General features: G+C 53.9%; 1 protein-coding gene across 1 annotated transcript in view; it reads left to right on the top strand.

The window, feature by feature from the left end:
• The window catches only part of HIF3A (hypoxia inducible factor 3 subunit alpha), a 33,604-nt gene extending 25,948 nt beyond the window's left edge, over nucleotides 1–7,656 (top strand). The window contains exons 11-15 of the mRNA XM_075536607.1: nucleotides 236–334; nucleotides 1,841–2,112; nucleotides 3,284–3,401; nucleotides 5,494–5,575; nucleotides 7,559–7,656. Coding sequence (XP_075392722.1) covers nucleotides 236–334; nucleotides 1,841–2,112; nucleotides 3,284–3,401; nucleotides 5,494–5,575; nucleotides 7,559–7,656 — 669 coding nt within the window. The remainder of the gene's footprint in view (nucleotides 1–235; nucleotides 335–1,840; nucleotides 2,113–3,283; nucleotides 3,402–5,493; nucleotides 5,576–7,558) is intronic.
• The last annotated feature ends 4,643 nt before the right edge of the window (nucleotides 7,657–12,299 follow it).

Below are 12,299 nucleotides of genomic sequence, written 5' to 3'. Positions count from 1 at the left end.
TCTGGCCCAAGGAGGTGCTCAATAAGCTATAGACATGATCGTTTCTTATATAGGATACAGATAGCCTGACCTTTGACCTTAGGGATCCATGTGACACTACACACACACACACACACACACACACACACACACACACACACACTTCTATTCCTGAGCTCAAATGCCCAGACTTCCTGACTGTTGACATCCCCCAGGCTCGAGACCTCCTAAAGTCTCCACTCTGTCTCCCCCACAGGTGGATCTCCCCAGTGAGTTACTTGTGGAGAAGTCACACAGACTCTTTGCCTCTGGGAAGAACCTCAAGGTAGTGGAGACAGATCTAGACGTAGCTCAGGTGAGGCGAAGTAAGGGAAGAATGGTTGGGGTTGGCGTTGGAATTGGGTCTGTGCCTTTGGGGTTGACATACCAAGGTTTAAGGGAAGGATGGTGGAATGGTTGGATGGATGGACGGATAGATGGATGGTTAGATAACTATTGCATTATTATGTAGATGATAAAAGAATGAATGTTTGAATAGCTACATGGATAGGCGGACTATCAGTTCATCAGATAGATATGGTGGGTGAATGGATGAAGACATAGTTGAATAGATGGATCATTGATTCATTAGGCGGGTGGTATTAGATGAACAGATGATTTTTAGATAGGTATTTGGATGGATGGATGGATGGATGGATGGATGGATGGATGGATGGGTGGATGGATGGATGAATGGATGGATGGGTGGATGGATGGGTGGATGGATGGATGGATGGATGGATGGATGGATGGATGGATGGATGGATGGATGGGTGGGTGGATGGGTGGATGGGTGGATGGGTGGATAGATAGGTGGACCATCAGTTCATTGGACAGATGGATGAGTGAGTAGAGATGACAATGGCTTCATAGATTAGTTATTGATGTATAACTAGTCACCCCAAAACTTAACAGCTTAGAACGAGCATTATTAAGCCACAACACTTCGGAGCATCGGGACACTGGGAGTCACTTCGCTCAGTGGTTTTGTTTTTGGCTCAAGGTCTTCAATGAACCTGAAGTCAAGCTGTCAGCCAGGGTTACAGCCCTCTGAGGCTATAGGAACTAAGTACAAGGTCACTCGAATTTCTGTTGGAAAGTCTTAGTTCCCTGATGGCTTTGACTGGAGACCTAAGTTCCTTAACACGTGAGCTTCTGGGTAGAAACTGTCAGAATGTCCCGACAACATGGCACCTGGCTTCTCCCAGAGCACGTAATTTGAAAGCTAGAGACCCCCAATACAGAACATGTACTTAGGTCCCCATTCCCACCCACCCCTCATCCCCCCCTGCCATGCCCTCAAGTAGCTATTAATCCAGTTACTGTCTCTATAGATTGACCCATCCTGATTGCATATTACAGACAAACATACCCCTCCCCGCCAAAAAGACGAACACAACAAAAAAGCAACAGCAATAACAAAGGAAACCTCCCATCGAAAAGAAAGCAGAAAGTATTAAAAACCAGAACCAAATTTAAATGGGTCAAAGGGGAGAGCAAATGATAAGGCGGTAGAGTTTAACCTAACTGCGTCTGCAATGATCCACTTTCCAAAGCTTCCTGCATGGATGGAAAGGTTATGCACATCCCTGTTCTGTGGGCAGAAGGAATCCACCGGAGACTTAATCCATGTGTATTTCCTTAGGGGACATCTTGGGGACCGGCTACCAACAGGCTCCTGACCCCCATTCCACAGATGAGGCAACTGAAACTCAGACTTTTGACCCCCAAGACTCAGCTCAGAAGTGGCGGAGCTGGGACTCTGGCCCGGGTTCCCCTCCAATCCCAGGCTCCTGCTCTAACTCCCCACTGCCCTCCACAGGGCATCGATGACCTGGATTTGGAAATGCTGGCCCCTTACATCTCCATGGATGACGACTTCCAGCTCAGCTCCAGCGAGCAGCTTCCCAGGGCCCGCCACAGACCTCCAGGGGCTGTCCCCCGGCCCCGAGCCCGGAGCTTCCATGGCCCGTCGCCCCCAACCCCTGAGCCCTCGCTGCTGCCCCGCTGGGGGAGTGACCCTCGGCTGAGTTGCTCCAGCGCTTCCGGAGGGGATGCCTCGGCGCCCTCCCCCATGGCTGGGGCTCGGAAAAGGTGAGCCACCCTCCAGGAGGGCCCCCCCATCCCCGTCTTGCTTGGGGTACCGCTCCAGCCTCCTCATTCACTCTGTGTTTGGAAGCCCTCGTGGTATAGTGGTTATGCATTGGGCTGGCAACTGCAAGGTTAGCGGTTCAAAACTACCAGCTGCTCCCAGGAAGAAAGAGGAGGCCTTCCATTCCCCAGAAAGTGTTTGTCTCGGAAAAGCACAAGCGCAGTTCTTCCCTGCCCTATGAGGTCCCTTTGACTCAGCATCAACTCTAGAGCAGTGAGTGTTGTGAATTAGGTAAGAGTGTATGTGTCTGCCTTTGTAATTCTGTAACTTCCACAACTTATCAACCCTCCCAACGCGTGCCCAATTCCCGCCCACCCCCTTCCCCCCATTTCCCTCTGAGGTCATTGCCTCCCCCTTCGCCCAAGTTAACACCTCAAACCAAACCAAACTCACTGTCAGCGAGTCCCTGCCGACTCATAGCAACCCTAGAGGATGGGGTAGAGCTGCCGCTGCGGGTTTCGGAGACTGTCACTCTACGAGAGTAGAAAGCCCCAGCTTTCTCCCATGGGGCGGCTGAAGGTTTCGAACTGCTGACCATTAGGATCTCAGCCCAACACATAACCACTACACCACCAGGGCTCCTTGTGGATGGATATGTAAGTAGATGATAAAAGGTCGATGGGAGGATTAGATGGCTGCGTGTGTGATGGATTGTGGATGGGTGGATTGGTGAGCATATGGATGATATGGAGCTGGACAGAGGATGACAGGTGGATGGATGGATGGATGGATGGATGGATGGATGGATGGATGGATGGATGGATGGATGGATGATAGATGGGTGGATTGGTGAGCACATGGATGATGTGGAGCTGGACAGAGGATGTGTTCATGTGGATGGATGGATGGATGGATGGATGGATGGATGGATGGATGGATGGATGGATGATAGATGGGTGGATTGGTGAGCACATGGATGATGTGGAGCTGGACAGAGGATGAACAGGTGGATGGATGGATGGGTAGATGGGTAGATGGGTGGACTGCTGCATATATGAGTAGAAAATAAACAGGTACTTAGAAGAGTGAATGAGTGCTTATTACCTGCTTAACTGGGTGCCCACACCTGTCCAGATTTCCTATCTTCTGAGACTCCTGCCTATTTTCCTTCAGGACCCTGGCCCCCAGCCCAGAAGATGAGGATGAAGGGGCGGAGTTACTCGGGCTGAGACCCCCTAAGCGTGTCCCCAGCTCAGAGCCCGAACACTTCCTGCTGCCTCCCATCAGCCTGGTAAGCTTGGAGATTGGTAGGACCCTCTGGTTGTTGGGATTTAACATACTTAAGGCGATTCTCTAGATGGAAGACCAAGGCCCAGGGAGTGTCGTGGGCTGCTGGAGGTGATCAGTTGAGCTAAGGGTAGGACCTTGGCGTTCTGGCTCAGGGAAGGGGTATGAAGGGCTCTGCAGTCATTGAGCACACGCAGTAGGTGCCCCACCGTGGGGGGCACCAGGGAAACCACAGTGAGGAAGGCAGAAATGCCCCAACCCATCTGCACCCCCAGAGCCAGGTCACAGCCTCCAGGGTCACAGAGGCAGGGGAGGGGAACAAGGTGGCCCCGCAGGCACATGCATAGGGTATCTGACATAAGGGTGTGCCCAGGTTCACCCACACCACCCTTCACCACTGCACCACCCTGTCTCCCTGGAGTTTGGTGAGGGCGATGGTGGTGGTGGCATTTGTCGGGACTCTCCCAGGAAACAGAAGAGGGGAGGGAGACCAGTCACACCAGTCACTCTCCGGCCCGCGCTTACTCACGGGTGCCTGAGTGGAGGCGGGCTGCATGGGGTTTGCCATGCCCGCCTTTGTGGAAGGCTACTGCCAGGCCTTTCCTCTGAGGCGCCTCGGGGCAGACTCAAACCTCCAGCCTTTTGGTCCACAGCCAAGTGGATCAGCGATTCCACACCACCCCAGCGACGCCCAGAAAGATGGTGGTGGTGGTGGTGGTGTCGGGCGTCGTCAAGCCGGTTCTGACAATGGGGTGTGCACAGAAGGAAACACTGCCAGACAGTGGTTATGTTGGAGCCCCTTGTTGTGGCCACTGTGTCAACCCATCCAGGTAGATCTCTGTGAAAACACACACACACACACACACACATACACACACGGGCTTCAACATGGTAGTGGAAGATGGACTTTTTATGCCAGTGTTCCAAAACCCCTGTGTGTGTCTATGTCTTGTGTATATTCTGCATATACGCACGGCGTCTATAGTATGCTTCTCTGTGTGTACCTGTGTGCATATACATGCATGTACTCACATATGTGGACACACATATCCATACCCAGAAGCACAGGGGCTGCAAAAAAATGCATGGAAAAGTGGAATCAAAAGATAATGGAATTTTTCCACAAATCTTTTGAAATTCTACACGCCATGAGGTGTGTGTGTAGACATGGAGAGATGGAGCGGGGGTCAGGGACAGAGGTAGGGACAGACAGACAAAGGGAGACAGGGTGTGTGAGTCTGGGTTTGACTAGAGAAACAACTTCATGGACATTCAAATGTGTATAAGAAAGAGCTTTATCTACAAGAGCAATTGAATATTAAGAAAACATCCTAACCCAGGCCAGATCAAGTCCATAAGTCCAATATTAGCCCATAGATCCAATACTAGACCACAAATTCCTCTTCAGACTCACACAGCACACACAATGACGCCAAGTGCAAGAGGATCACAGGCTAGTGGGTGGAAGGTCTTGTGGATCCAGTGGCAGTGGAATGATCTCAGCGCTGGCGTGGGTCTCCACGTGGCTCCTCCAGCGCCAGGGCCCTGGCTCCATCAGTGTGTCTCCATGTGGCTTGTCAACAGGAATGTCTCCCAGGGAGTGTGTGTGTGTCCCGCCTCCAGTGAGCTATTTAGCTCCGTAGCGCCTCCAAATAAGGTAATCAAGCTGTGACCTGATGGACAGGCTATGCTCCACCCCTTCACTCTTAATAGTCTCAAGTTGATACCAGGTGATGTAATTCCCACACACGGAGCGAGGTTGGTGCTAGGGAATTAGCTCATGCAATAATGGGGCCTGGAAATCCCAACTCGGCAGGCAGCTGGCTGGAAGCTCCGGCAGGACGTCTAAAGGTTACAATCTCATGGCAGAATTCCTTTTCTCAGAAACCTCGGTATTTGTTCTTATGGTGTACACCTTGCACCAACTGATGGTGTAAGGCCCACCCTTGTTATTGCCCTTACTCAGAATCCTCTGGTTAAAAATGTGCATCACACCCACACAGACCTTCTCGGCAGTGTTCAGACAAATGTGTTTTGGTCAAACGGCCAATTAACAATAAACTTCACCATCCCCGTGGCTTTGTCCCCGTTCACAGAGTTTCCTGCTGACAGGAGCGCCAGCCCACGGGAGCCAGCAGTACCCCAGCACCCACTTCCTGGGCCTGCGGGAGACCCTGGGTGAGTAGCAGCCTGGTGTTCAAGGGCCCCGGGGTTCTACCACCCCCTTGCCCTTGAGAGGAACCCCAGTGGGTGAGAGAGGATGGAGCCCTCCCTGGAGGCAATTGGGATGTTGGGGAGGCAGTTTCCCAGGGATGCTGTGGGCTCCGCTGGGGAAAGTGAGGTCCCTGTGGGGGGCATGGCTTACCCAGGCCACCCTGGCTGGTAAAAGCCAAGCCCAAGCCCGAGCCTTGGTCTCTGGAAACCTGCATAGGGTGGTCCTTTGGTGCCTGGTGGAATGGCTGGTGCAGCCGCCTTGACCTCCTCACAGTTTGAAACGCCCTCCTCTGGAGCCTCAGTCTTGCCCTCTGTTGATTGGGACCATACTGGCTCCTGAAGATGTTTTGGTGACCCACAGGAATGCAGCGCGGGAAGTACTTGGCACAAGTCCCCAGCCCATGGTAGGCACTCACGCTGCCTCCATGCTGGGTCCGTGGCGGCCGCAGGGTCCCCGCAGCCCGGCCACAGGACTTGAGATGAACTGCTGTGCACACTTGACAGTGTCACCCAGCACAACCATTAGTAGGCATGGCTCCACTGCACAAGGCAGGGTTCTGACGCTGGCCCTCCTCTGCCCAAAGCCCTCCCATGGCTCCCTCGTACCTCGCAAAGACAAGCTTCCTCACGCATGGACGGCAAGACCTATCGCCAAAACGGACTTACGGCCATCGAGTCCCTGCCGACTCCTGGCAACCCTAGAGGGCAGGGTAGAACTGCCCCTGTGGGTTTCTGAGTCTGTAACTCTTTATGGGGACTCAGAAGCCCCATCTTTCTCCCACCAAGCGGTGGGTGGTTTCGAACAGCTGACCTTGCGGGCTGCAGTCCACCAAGTAACCACGAGGCCACCGGAGCTCCTGTCAACTGCACAGCAAGTGGTTTTTCTTCTGTCCAGGTTTATATCACCAAATCCACTGTCACAGCATCAAGTCCAACCCAGAGAGACCTGACAGGACAGAGTCGAGCTGCTCCCTAGAGTTCCTCAGGTGTCTGTCGTTAGGGACCAAGCAGCCTCTTCTTTCTCCCTTGGAGCAGCTGGTGCGTTTGAACCACTGACCTTGCGGTAAACAGCTCAGTGCTGTTAACCCACTGCACCCCCCTTAAGCTTTATATCTGTGATCTAATTGATGCCTCCCACTAGAACATCAGCTCCTTAAGGGGCTGCCAGCACTTAGCACCAGGGCCAAGCGCTCAGTAGGTGCTCAGGAAATACTTCTGAGTAAGGGGGTTCTCATCAGGGAGGTAGGTACCTGCACAGAGTCCCATTCCCCAGGCCACACGGCACTGAGCATTCACCTCCTCAAGGCTGCTCACAGAACTTTCTCTAGGATGTACGCATTCACGGTAACCCAGAAGGCTCTGTCATCAGCCCACTTGACAGATGGGGAAACCGAGGCACAGAGCAGTGAAGTCAACATCTGCCCCAGGGTGCTCAGCTCACTCATTGGCCACCAAGTAGTGCTGCCCCCCACTCCCCCACCCGGGGTTTCCGAGAGGCTGTGGATCATCACGGGAGCAGAAAGCGAGCTTCCTCTTTCTCCAGCAGAGCAGCCGGTGGGTTTGAACTGCTGACTTTGCGGTTCGCAGCCCAGAGTGCCACGGAGGCTCGCCACCACGTCGGTAGCAGAGCTCGGATTCAAACCCAGGCTGCATCCGAGTCCCATGAGGATGAGCGGGGACTCTCGGCTGTGTCTCCAGAGGACAGGGCCTCAGACCTGGTCCTTCGTGGACTGCGTGTCTGTTACAGGGGGGAGGGGCGGAGCAAATGGATCGACACACCACCTGGACCAGGCCGGGTCCTTAGCCTCAAGTGTCCCTGGGCCCTGAAGTTCTGATAAGAGAACTGCCTTGAAGGGAGGTTGGCTCTTTACATCCTTCCAGGCTCTCCTGCCACAGGAAGAGAAGACGGGGCGCCGTGCTAATTCATCTTCCATCTTCCCCCCGCAGGCTCGGGCCCCTACATGTTCCCTCTCTACACGGATGAGGACGCTGCCCGGCCCCTGACCTGTGTCCTGCCCACAGCAGGCTTGGCCCAGGTCAACTGAGCCAGACCTTCCCACCCTTCCCTTCCGTTCCTCCAGAAAGGACCCCGCCCACACTCCAAGCTGACAGCCAACACACAGGATGGGGGTGCGAAGAGAGGGGTTCCCTCTCTCCTCCGTGTGCCCCCCCACCCACCTCGGGCCTACCTCAGCCCCCCAGCCTTCTGGCCCCCTGTCTGGGGGCTCGTTGGTGGGGGTCTCTCAGCTCAGCGACCTCCGGGAGAGTGGGGGTCCCTGCTCCCCTCCTCCTCATTCTCTCAGGGCTTCCCTTGGGGTTCTTCTTGGTTTGGGGGTTACCTCATTATCCCGTTCTCAGACCCTCTCGCCTTTATTTGGGGGAGCTACGAGGTGAGGGTCCGGTGGATCTGTGTTTTCTGGGCTCTGGGTGGAGACTGATAGGCATGATCACATTTGTGTCTCTCCATCTTTCTTTTCTTCTTTTTCTTGCTGTTGCCCAATAGGGTTTTCCAGGCTATAGGTTTCTGGGGACTATAGGAGCTCAGGATTCCTTCCCTGCCCTCAGGCATCAGCGGGGGTGTCTCTGGGCCAGCCCTGCCCTGTCCCCCCACCCCTGCTACTTCTGATGGAGCTCTCAGGCTGCACCAACTCAGCCTCATTCTGGAGCATTCTGAATTTCCTGCTGCACCCAGCCCCACGTGCACACTGACTTCCTGCATGGTCTTCCCGCTCCAGGTGCACCGCCAACTACCTCTGCGCCCACACCGCACAGCCTCCGGCTGCCCTTCTCTGATTCTGGAGCCCACAACCCTGATTCTAGAGCCTTCAGCGTGTTCCGTTCTGGCCTGTCATCTTCCAACTCTGTCTGCAAACCCCCGTGATCTTCAGACCCCACGGAGGCTCTACTGCCTCACAGCTTCCAACTCCTCCTGGCTCCAGAACTGAAGCTCCAGACTCCTGGAGCAACCAGCGTTCTCTCCCTTCTAGCTGCCACCCTCTCACTGCCTCTGGGTTCTAGACTGCGCTTTTGGGGTCCATCTGGGTTCTAGACTGCTCTTTAGGTGTGCCTCTGGGTTCTAGACTGCGCTTTAGACGTGCCTCTGGTTCTAGTCTATGCTTTAGGAATGCCTCCGGGCTCTAGACTGCACTTTAGGAATGCCTCTGGGTTCTAGAATGTGCTTTAGGGATGCCTCTGGGTTCTAGACTGCACTTTAGGAATGCCTCTGGGTTCTAGAATATGCTTTAGGGATGCCTCCGGGCTCTAGACTGCGCTTTAGGAATGCCTCTAGTTCTAACACCCTGTGGTTCCACTCCATGCCAACACAGCCTGCTTTCTGATTTCAGGTCTTAGGACCTCTGATTTCCTCAGATTCTGGACCCCACAACCCCAAGCTTGCTACTGGCTCTAGAACTCCTTATCTGCAGTCCATTCGGTTCCAAATCTAGGCCAATTGATGTCTTAAAAGATCTTGGTTCTAAATATGATACCCAGCTCCTTTTGCTTCCACGTTCTGTCCCCTCCAGTCACTGCCATCGAGTCAATGCAGACTCAACTTCCCCTGGGAGTTTCTAACCCCACCATTCTTTATGGGGGGAGAACGCCCCGTCTTCTTTTCCCTGGGGAGTGACTGGTGGTCTCCAGGTGCCACCTTTGCAGTTGGCAGCCACTGCGTAACCCCTGTACCGTCAGGGCCCTCGTCCCACTCGCTCTAGCTTTCTCAACTTCCGACAAGCATTAGAGTGGGTCTTCTGTCTGGATCTCAACAGTTTCTTTGAGAACCAAGACACCGTGTTCTGAGTCTCTTCAGTTCTAGACTATCCAACCTCTAGACCTTGCAAACCTCCAAGGCTCTCTCCGGAGCTCTCTGACGCCGCACCTGGTGATCTCCCATTTCTCTGGCCACAGAACTCAGCTACCAGGGTCTCCTAGTTCTAGTTTCTAGTTTCTGAACTCCCAGGCCCCAGCACCCCTCACTCCAGATCAAATATTCTCAGCCTAGAACTCAGCATTTGAACTGCTTCTAATTCTAGACACATACCCCCTGGGGTCGTATAAACGTCTCTGGTTCCAGGCCTGACCGTTTCTACCCAGCCTTGGAGTCAAGGGCTCCAGCAAGTCCTATGACCCTAGAACTTGACCTTCAGATTTCCTCTCATTCTAGTCCTTCCGCGATGAACTTCTCTGGTTCTAGGCCCCGCAGCCTCCAGCTCCCTTTGCTTTGAGACCCGAATGCTTCTGATTCCCAACCTTGCCTTGTAAATTCCTCCGGTTCCGATTTCTTGATCCCAGGCCTTGTCCTCCAAGTTGGGTTCTGGGCTTCCCATCTGTCTCAGGTCTCTGGTGTTGCTCTCGCGGACGCAGCACACGTGGCTGGCTTTGGCAAGCAGAGACTTGTCTTCGCACAGTGGAGGAAGGCTAGAAGGTCCGGGTTCAGGGTGTCCACTGTAGGAGAGGGCTCTCCCTGCCCTGTGAGCTCTGGAGGAACTGGAAGGTCCCGGTCCTCTTTGAGCTTCTGCTCCTGAGTGATGTTCAGGTGGCTCGGCATCTGGCTTCCTCCGTCTCTGCTTCCTCACCTGCTTGTCAGTCTCTTTCCTATCTCAGAAGAGGAGGCTGGACACACACCTGGCCTCCTCACCATCACCGAGGGAACCTATTCCCGCGTGTGAAGATAACCACATGCAGGGAGAGGGGAATAGGATGTTCAACACATCTGAGGGCTCTTCAGGTGGGGAAGTCCCACGATCTTTTAATTCCATTCCCCCCCCCCCATGAGATTTTGGAAGCCCTGCGGCTCCCTACCACCTCTGTATTTGGGAGGTGGGGGCACAACTCAAGCCATAACAGGACCCCCTTCAACTTTCTCTGTGGCTCTCACCCTCTGTCTTTTGTCTTCAAACTCCAGATCCCTCCTGTGCCTACTGGGCTTCTCTGCTTGGAGACCTTATGTCTGGGACGCTCCTTTCTCGGTCTCAACGACACCCCCTTCACTCCTCATCCCAGCCCTGTAGACACACCCCAGGTGTCTGGGGGTCCTGTGGGCCCCCTTGCCCTACTTGGGGGTTTGCAAACCAGGAGACTCCTCCAGCTGCCACCTAGGCACACGCACACCCCTCTCTGTACCCTGCAGGGTGGGGACCCAGGCCAGGCCTCCTCAGCTCTCTGCCCCCTCCTGTGCACCCCGCTGCTCCCCACCTCCCTTTCTAGGATGGTGCTACTCCTGGCCTCCTACAGGAAAGGCCTCCCCTTGATAGCCAGATTCACCCATTGATTGGAAGGCACTGCCCACTATGTTTAATCCGGGGGCGGGGTGGGGGGGCAACCTGATCCTGGCCTTCCGTGGTGGGAACTGTACCGGGATGGGGGAGGGGAGGAGCCAGACCAGCCACAGGCTGGCTCTGAAACCCACTAATCATCAGATTACCATAAAGAGCTCACCTGCCTCCGTAGGCACCAGAGATCTGTGTTGACTCGTCTGTCTGTGGGTGTACCGGGTGACTCACTGCGTGCACCTGCGTGTCCCCGCTACTTCCTGAGCGAGTGTGTGCATGAGAGAGAGAGAGAGACGGGGAAGAGGAATGAATGGGTGAAGCTGTCCTTGTGTCTGGGTGGGCCTGTCACTCATCTGTCGGTCCACTGCGATGCGGCCCGCTCTGCCCTGGTGCGTCAAGTGCCAGGAGGATCACCCATGGCCGATGGGTCCCATCACAGAACTTCCAGATGAACACCTTACGACAGACCAGAGCTTCCAGATGAACACATTATGACAGCACCCTTCTGAGAATGAACCTACCCCAACACCATCCGACTTGCTTCCTCTGGACCCATCATCTAAACCCCATCGAGTCGAGGTCGACTCTTAGCGACCCTGTAGGGCAGGGGAGAACCGCCCCAGTGAGATTCTGAGGCTGTCACTCTTTATGGAAATAGAGAGGACTCCTCTTTGTCTGTCGGAGCCGCTGGTAGTTTTTAAACTGCTGACCTTGCAATTACAGACAACGATGGATTCAAATATACCAGCTATCATAAGGCTCGTGCAAGACCAGGCAACCATCTGTTCTGTTGTGCATACCACTCACTGCCATGAGTGGAAGGTGATGAATTCATTCTCTCCTACCTAGCTGTCATCCACCCACCCACCCACCCACCCACCCATCCGTGCATCCATCCAAGGAGCTGGTGGCGTAGTGGATGCTATCTGCAAGGTCAGCAGTTTGAACCACCAGCTGCTGTGCAGAACAAAGGGGGAGGCTTTCTATTTCTGCAGAGTTATGGTCTTGGAAACCCATACGGGCAGTTCTACCCTGACTAGAAGGTAGCTATGAGCCAGAATCAACTGGGTGGCAAGGAATTGGAGTTGCTTTGTTTAATCTGTCTACCTACTTACCTGTCTACCTATCTATCATGTGGGGCCACGTAACCGGTGTATTACCAGTGAGGTCATCATTGTATGTATATATGTCATACTATTGTGTGACAATCTGGGGGGGGGACTGGTAATTCTTTCTACATATGTATTGATAGCTGGGTGAATTGATTCTGCATCCTATGTGTAGCTAGTTATGTTGAGTCTCTGTTTGATAAACAGGGGCGATGTGATTCCACCCACCCTACCCATCCTCACCCGGGGCTTGGAAGTGATTCAAATTACCCAAGGCAGTGAGATGGTAACAGACTCCAACTTTTAAAA

The sequence above is a fragment of the Tenrec ecaudatus genome, chromosome 18, assembly GCF_050624435.1.
Source record: "Tenrec ecaudatus isolate mTenEca1 chromosome 18, mTenEca1.hap1, whole genome shotgun sequence".
NCBI classification, from domain to species: Eukaryota; Metazoa; Chordata; class Mammalia; order Afrosoricida; family Tenrecidae; genus Tenrec; species Tenrec ecaudatus.
This window is presented reverse-complemented; position numbering and strand designations above follow the sequence as displayed.